This window comes from Melitaea cinxia, chromosome 16, assembly GCF_905220565.1.
Source record: "Melitaea cinxia chromosome 16, ilMelCinx1.1, whole genome shotgun sequence".
Taxonomy (NCBI): Eukaryota; Metazoa; Arthropoda; class Insecta; order Lepidoptera; family Nymphalidae; genus Melitaea; species Melitaea cinxia.
In genome coordinates, this window is record NC_059409.1 from 2,990,734 (window position 1) to 3,003,426 (window position 12,693).

General features: G+C 29.0%; 1 protein-coding gene across 1 annotated transcript in view; it reads left to right on the forward strand.

Annotated features, from left to right (window-relative positions):
• The first annotated feature begins 413 nt into the window (after window positions 1-413).
• Window positions 414-12,693, forward strand: part of LOC123660766 (ammonium transporter Rh type B-B) — a 31,982-nt gene continuing 19,702 nt past the window's right edge. The window contains exons 1-2 of the mRNA XM_045595802.1: window positions 414-488; window positions 3,442-3,574. Coding sequence (XP_045451758.1) covers window positions 3,457-3,574 — 118 coding nt within the window. The 5' untranslated portion in view covers window positions 414-488; window positions 3,442-3,456. The remainder of the gene's footprint in view (window positions 489-3,441; window positions 3,575-12,693) is intronic.

Below are 12,693 nucleotides of genomic sequence, written 5' to 3' on the forward strand. Positions count from 1 at the left end.
AGAGTCACCAATACATCAGAATGGTCGTCGACTACATCATACAATATAATATAATGTAGTACGAAAGTCAATTGTTTATTAACTTGTGTTTATTTCTAAAACATATTATATGTATTAATACAAAAAATATCCAACAAAAGTTTATAAAAAATCATAACTTAGATCTAAACTTGTCAGAACTCATTCATAAAACAAAATAAAAAGCTTGTTACTGTTAACTCAAATATAAAAAAAAATAGAAACAAAAACATAACAAATATTAAACTTGTATTCAGACATTCAGCTACATTTTATTTATAACATAAAACTGTCATACTATTGACACATTTGTCTATTTACTGGACGTTTATGAAAAAGTATAAAAAGACACATTGTCGAAACAGATTAACAGTGATGGACGTAGGTATGTGAAGTTTGACGGCTGAATATTCTCAGTGTGCGCTGAAGCGCGGATCATAGGATACTTCTGATCGGAATAAACTGTAACAGTAAGTATTCGCGTTATTTTTTAATCTGTATTTTGAAGTTGGAATTTAAATTTAACTTTTTTTATGATAATGTTTTCAATTATAAAACTTAGTTCTAAATTCAAATAATTTGCACACATTTATGTTATATGTTTAGTTATTGATTTGAGTGACGATTTTATATGAAGAATTTCAGTTCTGTTTCCAAAAATTGAAATTCCATTTGAATTTCCAAAAATATTCGTATTATTTTATAGAGTAGGAAATGTTTTTAAAATAAATATACATTGATACACAAAACAACAATGACATATAGGAAAAACAACAATTGGCATAGTTTATGTTCTAATAATAGAGCGTGTTTGCAAGGTGTGTTTTTTTTTTATTAAAATGCCAAACATATTTTACAAGTTAAAAAAGCACGTGACAAAATTTTAATAAATTTAATTATTTGTTTTTGTTTTTTTTTTTCGATAAATTTAAAGCGTCTTGCGTATTTCTAAAAGCTATTCCGTATTCATATATACAAAAGGAATCAAACTTTACTAATTTTTATTTCTATACTCGTCAAAGACATAAACTTAATTTTAATTATGTTGAAATTTTAGGTTCAAGTTCACAATACTATGAAGTTGCAAAATAAATAAAACATTTAAAAATAACTGCACATAATATTGTATATAAATATTGTAATAAAAAGTTTGTACAATTTTCTTTTGTACTTGCTTATATTGTAGATTTAAAGATTATTTACACAATTAAAATAAAAACAAACAATTAACAGACATTCGTTGTCATACTTACATTTTCAATCGAGAAAATAACACACAAATTATTTAACACAAACCAACCAGATACTTCGGATTAATTAAAAAACAAAAACACCACCACGTTTAAAAACCACTATTATTCTATTCTACATACTCGGACAGATATTTTTGTAAAAATATAATTAGACAGTCGCTTTTTGAATATATCGAACGACTCAATATTTTTGATGTTATAAAGACGCGCACCGTCATAATTGTTTGACCGAACTTAGTAGTAGTAGTAAACTCGTAGTTTTAGGCAAAACAATGACTCGCGCGTCGAGTGCAGGGGCGCCCAAATTTTTTGCTGCTATTAAATTGTAGTTCGTTATGGACATTTTTATCAATAGTTTTACGTATTTAAGTGCAGGTGCTGTAATTATATAATTGTTTTAGGCTCATTAATTTAGTTTCGAGATAGATTTTTTTTAGTTGATGTTCGAAATTTAAAATTGAAAAACATTTTTATTATTTCATTTTGTAGGAATTGTAGTTTGTCCAATCGTGTTTTGACAGTACTTCGCCAGATTGCAATTAAATATAATAATTGTGGTTTTATTAGGGAATTATAAATTGTGAAACGTAGTTAACGGTATGCACCGAACATTAATGTATAAGGAGGCATGGAGTGATATTAATTTACTTAGGTATTAAATGATGAATTTGAACGTTCCATGTTAAATAAGTATCCATGTGTAATCCAAGATATCTTTCATGAGTTTTTTTTTTTGTAAAAGTCTATTTTTTATTGTGAGATGTGTGTAATTTCGTATCAATTTGTTTCTAGCTTTGAATAGTATATAGCTAGTTTTAGAAATGTTAATAGTCATTGGTTGTACTGAAGCCACTCATGAAGGACATCGAGATTTTCATAAAATCACTGTAACTTTTGGTCACAGAATTTCTATCAAGTCGTAATAATTTAATATGCTATTTGAATAGCTCTTTTAAAAATATGTAGGTATTAGGAAAGTTCAACATTTTGAAATATTTATTTGAAAATATTCAAAAGGGCAGTGAGTTTAAATTTTTCATGTTCGCGTGCAGTAAATTGCATAATGACTATCCAATCTCCATCTAGAATTAGTTCGGACCAAAACGTGGTTTAACAGTCACTGAATAGCTAGCTTACGAAATTAGGTTTGATATCTCAACGATTTATTTCAATTTGAAAAAGGATTTGTCGACTTTCATGATTCCAATTTCAAATTGAAGCTATCTTTATTGAAATTCAATATATCGTTTTGATTATATTTCTTTTATATTAAAGAAATTTTTTATTTCGAAATATCCATTTATATTTTTTTATCTTATATATTTTTTTTAAATTGCCGTTCTTTATTTAATTAATGTTATGGTTTAAAGTAATAAGTGTTTATAATTATGAAATCATTAAGTAAAATTAACAGAATTAATCACTTTCATCTCTTTTCATTGTAACGGCTAAAACATAATATTTACAAAAATGTTTCTATATAATAATAATATTGTACATATGATTATGCTTGTAACATAGCTATAGTTACTTTTTTATAGTAATAATGAAATATCAATCTAGTGTGTTAAACCTAAAATACCTTACACAAAAACCTAAGTTCTCAGGTATACCAGAATTGATTAAAGAGGATCCCATCCTAATTACCGGCACCCGACGTGTCACTAAATCCTGTGATTAATTGGACAAAGTCAGAATCTATTTTTTGTTCTCATTTCGAGCCTTTACCGTTTTCGCTTAACCGAACCGTTGATGTGTAATTAGCGTAATCCTTTCAAATTACATATATTACAATCACTAAATGAAATTTATAAATGTTTCAGTTACGTGCTCCGTAATCTATAATATTTTTTTCTATATATTTTATCTAAATATGGTTAAATTTTTTTATTGAAACACATAAATCTTACAATAAATTTGAGATACAAATACAATACATACTATCTTACAGACTATTCTTTCTCTCTCCCTTTCAAATGTTGTAACACAAATACTTCTTTAATATTTATTTTTTTGTTTTTTTTATCGGAATGTTCAAATAATACTGACTATATTAATACATTACAGATTTCATTGATTCTTAAATGTTCATAGTATTGATTTTTAACTTAATAACCATTACAATGAAAAAATAATAATAATAATGTAATATTAATATCTTCTTTTTCAGTTCCAACCAGTCAAGATGGTGTATAAATACACAAATATGAAATATACACCCTTGTTGGTGTTTCAGTTGATACTGATGGCTTTATATTTTATATTCGTGAGGTATGGAGGCGATAAACATTATGACGTGAGAGGTATGCAAATATTATTCTTTTATATACCTCACATTGTGTGTTATAAAGATGTTTATCTCTAGGATATTGGTATGCTGAATTATTTATACGATAATATTCGTGGATCAGGAATTCGTTGAAATATAGGTAATAATTGTGATAATTCTGGTTTTATAAAAAGAAATGTAATCAGAATACCGAGATGGTTAAAGTGGTATAACACTTCTAAGCCCAATATCTCTAGTAGAATTCTCAACAAACATCGCGGTTTATTTGGTTTTTTTTTGACATTTCGAATACTTAACAGCAACTATGGTCACGGGAGGACAGTTCTCAAAATAGTTGTTTCATTATATTTAGTAAAATTCGGGTACACATTAGAAAACAATTCCTAGATGTCTACTCGACGTCAGTGAAACAATATCATAATCATTTTGCATGTCTAAATGCCACCAAATGATAACAAATCTAAAAATTAGGACGCAGTGCACACGTGGTGACTCTTGTTGACTTTATTTAGTGATAGCACGTTAAGTAACAATAATATCGTGGGCGACGAAGCGGGAGTTAAGTTGTTTGACGCTTTGCGATTGTCGGATGCGGAAACTGGCAATTGGACTACAAATTTGTCAGTAACTAATTGCGGTAGTCCATTATTAATTTAGTTTCCTCGTGCAACAATTAATATCAGTTACTAAATTTGCGTTGTTTCTTAAAAATGATATAAAAATCTTTATAAAAAAGTTGTGTTGGTCATTCTAAGTTGACAAAATCAAAGATCAGTCTGCTGATTGCTCGAGTCGATTGTAATAGCTCATTTAATTGATTTTAATTGTTTAATATTTATTTTTATTATAGAAGAGCAAATAAAACGCAAATTATTAATGCATTACCGATTAAAAGGACCTGAATTCTTAACTAGTTCAAACAATCCGACCGACGTTGCAACTGCATGTTTAATATATTTTAGCTATTTCCATAGTGTTCTGTCTTACAGCCTGTTACTGTGGGGTAATGCTACAGATATTGAGACTGTAGTTATCTTGCAAAAAAGGACTATTAGTGACATTTACGGCATTTTATATTAACAAATGCGTCGCAATATATTTATAACAATATTATGTATATTCACCAGAATATTCATTGTTTTGAAATAAATAATAATATTCGCATTGTAAACACGAGAAGGAATAAAAAAATTGTAACTCCAAGTTTCCGACTGCGCAAAGTAAACGTCTTCTTTTAGGGTTATGATATTCGCACGTATAATAAAACCCCACAAACAATTTTGGAATTTTCTCATTTAAAGTTTTTACTAAAAAAAAAAAACAGATAAAGTATTCGGTGCAAGATTATATAGTTGATAAAGATGTGTGGACTTAGTGACGCTGTATTTTATGCAACATAAATGTTACTTGTTACTAATTACGTACTAAAAAACGGTTTATATATTATTTTTCAAAAGAGTAACTTTTATACGTTTCTTGCTGATTCTTCTCTGCAGAATCTACATTCCGAATCGGTGGTAGCTTTACTTTTACAAAAATAATAATTTATTTTTAAACGGTTTTATTTAGCTCACCCCGTTTGTTTTATTTTTTATTTATTATTTATTCTTGGGTCAAATTTAGTAATTCAAATTTCACCCTCTTCCTGTCAACCGATTAATCTGAAATTTTGTATACACTTTGGATTTTGGTGACAATACAATTATGTTTATTCATTATCATTATAAATTCAAGATGGCCGCCGCTACAAAATGGCGGATAATTTATGTTTTATTAATTCCATCAATATGGGTATCAAATGAAAGGGCTCAACAAGCAGAACACAATATACTATAAAAAATTGAAATCCAAGATGGCGGCCGCTACAAAATGGCGGATAACGTAGGTTTTATCAATCCCATCAATATGGGTATCAAATGAAAGGGCTCAACAAGCAGAATACAATATACTATAAAAAATTGAAATACAAGATGGCAGCCGCTACAAAATGGCGGCTAACGTAGGTTTTATCGATCCCATCAATATGGGTATCAAATGAAAGTGCTCAACCAGTATAATCAATGTACTATATAAAATTAAAATCCAAGATGGCGGCCTCTACAAAATGGCGGATAACTTAGGTTTTATCAATCCCATCAACATGGGTATCAAATGAAAGGTCTCAACAAGTAGAATACAATTTACTATGCAAAATTGAAATCTAAGCTGGCCGCCGCTACCAAATGTCTGATAACAATTTTTTATCAATCCCACCAATATGGGTATCAAATAAAAGGGCTTGACAAGAAGAATACAGTGCACTATACAACCTCAATATTTAAGATGGGCCTTGCAATAATGAAGCACTAAATGAATTAAACAGAATGCGAAATGAAAACTAAAAACTAGAAAATAAAAATAGGTAAAAAAACTTTTTAAGTTAAACGGTTTTATGTTAAACATACATTGCAATGTTTAAGATAAATGTACTAAAAACCAAAAAATAATAAAATAGATACAGTCGTGGGAATTATAAACATATGCATAGACTAGACTAAAATAAAACCGTGGGGCACGTCAATTGTCTACAAGTTGAAACATCTCTTTTATTTACATGGAGTGTATAACTATTGGAATTTCCATGAGCAAGAAAATAGTAAGTAATTTCCTCACCGTCTGCGGGCCAACTGCCTATTTTAACGACGAATTAAACGATTCTTCTATCGCACATTAAGTCGATAATTTGTAGACAATTGACGTGCCCCACGGTTTTATTTTAGTCTAGTCTATGCATATGTTTATAATTCCCACGACTGTATCTATTTTATTATTTTTTGGTTTTTAGTACATTTATCTTAAACATTGCAATGTATGTTTAACATAAAACCGTTTAACTTAAAAAGTTTTTTTACCTATTTTTATTAAAATTTTAATTTGTAAAATGACGATTCGGAAGTGCTCTTGGGGCCTATTTGAATAAAGCTGTTTTTGATTTGATTTCGTAATTCCATTTAAGCAAAATAGCTTTAATGAATCCATAATCATATTAGTATAACACTTTATATTAGTAGTAAATTTCAAAGTAAAGTATATTTGTAAATATAAAAATTGAAATATAACCGTAGTTTGCTAATGAACCGTTAAAGATAAAATGCTATGTTGTTATCATTATTAGCAATGTCTTAATATGTGAGTCAATGTGACACGAGTTAAGCCTATAGATTAAGAAAAATTATTTCATGGAGCATCTCTACCGTACTTTTTAATTTACAATCGTGTCAAAAGAGCTAGCGCTAGTTCAGAACGTGACCTTAATTATAGTATTTTTTGGTGTGTAGTTTTTTTTATTAATTTTATATTTTCATGTTTATTTTTGTTTTTATAAGCAATTTTTGCGTTTATTTCGTCTAAAATTGACGATACATTAAAAAGTACTTCATAAAGTTGTGAAATTAAAAAAAAAAAAATTAAACGTGAAAACTGCTGAGCTGAGTGTCTGATAAGAAAAAACAGGCACAAAAAATATTGTACGTGTCGCCTTACTAAAAGGAGTTTACTAATGATCAGTTCCATCACACCCATTCTTTTTAGGGCATTTTTTGACTGAGTTTTGCGCTATTTATTTTTAATAGAGCATTTGGTACAGATAATTGGAATCTTACTATTTATACTTCCTACAATTATCGAATAAATATAAAATTAAAATTTTCAACTTTGATAACGATACGACCTTTAGCTATAACAATATTTTGACGTTAATTGCAAAAATTTAATATAAGAAGCAAAATGTTTTTTGTCAAAACTTTAGCTGTAAAATTTATTTTAAGCGTTTTTTCATTTTCGAAAATGGGTATAAGCTATAAACCCTTGATCAAAATAAACTTGTTATATTTTATATAAAGTACCAATTCCTGTTTTAGGTTTAAAGAATTTATTTCTCATAAAACATAACGTTCACTTATAATGAGATACAATCAATATACTATAGGATGTAACAGTTTTTACCTCTGTAGCGCCTAATCGAAATATTTACAATTACATTGTATATACGTGTTCTTTTAATTTTGATTTAAAAACATTCATGCTATCCGAATTTCGAAGATGATTTGGTAAATTATTATACAGCTGCACTCCCTCAAACAATATTGTTTTCTTACCATACTTTGTACGTACACTAGACAGCATTAATTTATCCTTGTTTCTTAAATTATGTTAATTTTTTTTATCAATTTTGATGTTGGAGTTTCAACCTTAGATAACGCTTCTAAAATTCGAATTTAAAGTGTACTTTGAAAAAATTATTTCATTATCATATTATTCAACCTGATGAAGTCCTTCCTCGTCATATTCTGACATTACAATGATAAACAATATAATTAGAATTTTCTTAATTTCCATGTATTAAATACGCGACCCAGATATCAATTAAAAGGTGCCACATTTATTAAACAATCCACACGACAATTTAAATACATTTGGCGATATTAGAATTAATCGCTGTAACAAGTAACACGATACTCAATGACATGTAACAATAGCACAGCAACATGGAACAATAATACAGCAACATGTAGCAATACCACAGCAATTAATTTAAACAACGAATTCCTCGTTAATCCCGTTAAATGTAACGCGACTCTTGAATTGTTCTTATCACGTTCATAAATGATTAATGTTCTAACGTTTGGGAGATGAAAAAGTCATAATGGAAGAACGGAGATGAATTCTTGTTTTTGTTTACTCGGTTGACTTAAGCGGACGTAGAATTTACTTTAAGTCTATGGTTTTTTATCGGAATACAGACTTAGAGTCGGGAGATTTAAATTTAGATGACGACTTTTAATGTTTTCTCGGAAATAAGCTTAGAAAGTAAATAAAATAATGACAAAAATTATTTTTATTTTTTTTGTTTTTATATATTTGCAAATGGATTTCATTTATGAAATATGTTTCCCTCTATTTTCTGGGAATTCTTTATATGTTACGTGTATTTATTATTGGTAAATTATTATTGGATGTAATATTTATGATATTGTATATTAAATAAAAATATTTTTATGAGCAAGTGGAATCGTAATGAAAGTGTCATAAATATTGCTTATTTTGTATATAATTGACACTTTTGACCTTTTCATTCAAAACAGACGTATATCACTCATTAACAGTAGCGTGTAACAAATGAAAAATATTTAGGTCATGTAGAAGTTTGCTGCTGTTTTAGAAGAATTGTGCTGAGTGTGTTTCAGAACCTAAACAGAAAATGTTTATCCTACCGATGACCGTAATAAGTATGATCCGACAAAAGAGTATGATACTTTTTTTTATAATCTATTCTTTTGAAATAATCACCAAAAATTTACTGATAATTTCGTAATTTTCAAGCACAAATCTAAATTTAACCAAATAATTTATTAAAAAATGTTAAATAAAGTTCATGTCTGATACTATTATTTATAAGAAATTTTATTTTTAATAATTAAGGTAAGAATATTAAAAAGCTGTGATGGTTTTTATAAAATAGATCAACATAAATAAAATTGCTATTTATGTTGATTTAACACAAAAAGATACATTTAACTTTTGATTATAATTTTTGACAAGCAAAGGTGTGGGAGAAAGCTAGTTTTAAGAACTTTGATTCGTTATTCAGTCTGCGAGAGTATACGTTTTATTGAACACATACAAGTAACTTACTTCTGATAAGCAGTTTACATTACAGGCACGTATTCATCAAGTTTAATCGTCTACGCCTCTGATTTGTAATTATCGTAACGATATTATACTGAACTAATATTACATTATCGATTCATAATATAAGAAGAGAATGATTTTATTACATTTTCTTAATTTCACGAAAGGCTTAATGGAAAATTTTATGTAAAAAAATGAATTATAAAATAAATAAAGTAATTTTTTTGTAAAAAAAAATGAATTATAAAGTAAATAATTGTATTTGCTCGCAAATGAAAAAAACCGACTTCATTTACATTGACAAGTAATACAACGTAGGAAGACGAAAATATAGTCAAGTAAATACGCGTTATCAGAGATTACTCCATAAGTTGTTATCAAATCTCGATGAAATTTTAATGTGACCACATGATAAACATCGGCTTTCGATTAAATTAAAAATCATCAAAATCGGTACACCCAGTAAAATGTTATGTGGATTTTCGAGAGTTTCCCTCGATTTCTCTGGGATCCCATCGTCAGATCCTGGTTTCCTTATTATGGTACCAAACTAGGGATATTTAGGGATACTTTCCAACAAAAAAGAATTATCAAAATCGGTTCATAAACGACGGAGTTATCCCCGAACATACATATATGTATATATATATATATATATATATATATATATATATATATATATATATACATATATATATATACGGTCGAATTGAGTAACCTAAAAATATAAATAAAATATAAATATGAGTAGTAGTAATAAGTATAAAATATAAGTAATAAATATGATGTTAACAACAAGTGAGCTTTTGTTAAACAATTTGTCAAATTACATGATTTAAAAGACATTTAAAAATCAAATCAATCAATCAATTTTACTATTTTAAAGAAAGACATGTATTTTTTTAATAGGCTAGGCTTATGTCACTTGAGTATTTGAGTGAATATTTCATGAAATATTAGTTACCCCAAATTAGAAAACTTTGCAATCGATTAGACAAGTCTTCGTAATGGGACACGTATCAATGTCATCCAATCCAAAAGAATTTGATTTAAAAGATTTTTATATTGTTAAATTCTATTTAATTCTCGTTATGACCTGAGCAATAATCATGACTAATTTGTCAAACTGTACGTATTTTATTAGAATCTTCGACACAACGCGTACGTGCTAGTGTAATGAGTATTTTATGTGACGAGTACGTTACGTTTTGTAATTATTCTAAGGGAAAATTATATGAATATGATCTGAGACGACTGATTGCTTCAACCTTAAAATTCCCACCACTGGTCAAAGTCATCTTTCTCCATAGGAGGTTGGGGATTTTTGGACACACTACTTCACTGCGGCGTTCTGTACAACGAGTGACGATCACTTTTTTCGGAGGAATTACCTCTCGTCTATTTCAAACGCCTGTGTGAGTAATACACAAATACACCAAAAGTTAATGTTTTGAAGTTTTTATGCTGAAATACAACAAAGCAAATGTATTTAGTTAAAAAATAAATAAATAAATAAATACAAACCATACGTTACTGTTCCGTGTTGGACGTAGGTTTCTATGTAACTAAATCTTCCATGTGTTAAACTTTATAGTCACTATTCTACTGTAAAACGTACCAAAATATTTTATACCACGTATTAGTAATGTTACATACTGAATTTTAAAGTCAACATTGGAAAGTCAATTGACTTTCCAATGTTGAAAAAATAAGAATTATTTTAAAATTTTCAGTAATTATTAAAATGTGTAACTCGGTAATTAAACTACATAGCAAACATTTTCATAAAAATCTAAAGAAATGTAATTAATGCAGTGTATATTCTAGGATTAGATAAGTCTACGTATTATACATTAATTTCCTTATTTTGACTCTAATTATTTTTTACTGTATTCTAATATTTAATAATTAATATAATAGAAAATAATTTCATGAAAATATATTCTATAATTTAGCTTCTATAAATATTGTTTCTTTTTTTATGGAAATGAAAAACAAAACATTTTTTCCTCAGCAAAAGAGCTAAATAAGGGCTACGATAGTAAAGAATATAGCCAACCCCTTTCTTCCTGTGAGTGTCGTAAGAGGCGACTAAGGGATAACACAGTTCTTCTGGTAGAAGAACTGTGGTACCTTGAAACTTAAAAAGCCAACCGATGGCGGGATAACCATCCAACTACTGGCTTTGAAATACACAGGCCGAAGACGGGCAGCAGCGTCTTCGGTGCGACAAAGCCAGCCCCGCGGTCACCAACCCGCCTGCCGAGCGGGGTGACTATGGGCAAAACACACGAGTTTACGCCATTTTTGGCTCGAACTTGTGGAGGCATATGTCCAGCAGTGGACTATGATAGGCTGAAATGATTAAGAGTACTTATAATAAATAAATAAGATATCCAATCTATCTTCACCTTAGTCAAATTGTAGTATCACTTTTTTTAAGAAAATATTTTGATACGATCCTAGCCTGAGCTTCGTTTATAGCACCCGCTAATTACATTACATAGTTTAACATAACAATTTGAGCAATTACATAATTTCGGTTAATTTCGTTAATTCCTTATCAGACTAAACGATTATCAATTCTCAAAGACGTTCTTTAGACCAATTATAACGGTAATAGGTTTTTTGTGAAACCTAAAAAATAGGCTTTTCAAGAGCTGGCGCAGCGGTCACTGCGCTAGCTGGTGCACGTGGTAGATATTTGTCTATGCTATGCAGTTTTCTTTGGTGGTCTGAACATTTGTTTATTGTGTTTGTTTTTGGACCCCCCAAAATCCTACTAGGGGGTATTGAGTGTGACCTTGCTTATTTCAGTTATTAAAAAAAGTACAATTAACTTATAAAATATATAATCAAAGTGAATTTGACGACACGATGGCACAGCGGTTTCAGTTCTGGCTGTTGCGCATTCGGTCGCAAGTTCGATTCCTACTCAAGACAAACCAATGGAGGCCATATATTTAGATGTTCGTCATGGTCTGGTAGTTTGTGTTTGTGTATTGTGTGTATTTCGGACCTCTATACAGGGAAAATCCTAGTGAGGACCATTGACCATTATAAATTTATAAGTAAAAGATTATTTAATGATAAAAAATTTCAGAAAAATGAATTTAATATGAAAAATATATTCTCTTTTGAATACAATTTCATCTTCTGTATGAAATCGAGTCACATTTTATCATAATAAATTTGACTTTATAATAAGGAAGGAATTGTCGGGAGTCAATTTTGATGTCATTCCCACGGCCAATCTAAACGCGGTCGAGATCAGTCGGTTGATTGGCTAACTCACATCGTTAACTGAGTTATAAGCGGAGCGGATAGCGTGGCGATAATTACCAAACATTAAGAAATATAGCCATTCTGACTATTCGCCTTCAATGTTTACAAGTGCATTGATATATTTAATACTTTATTAGAATGGTCAAAACCAAACTGACTTGGAAAAGAATATTATAA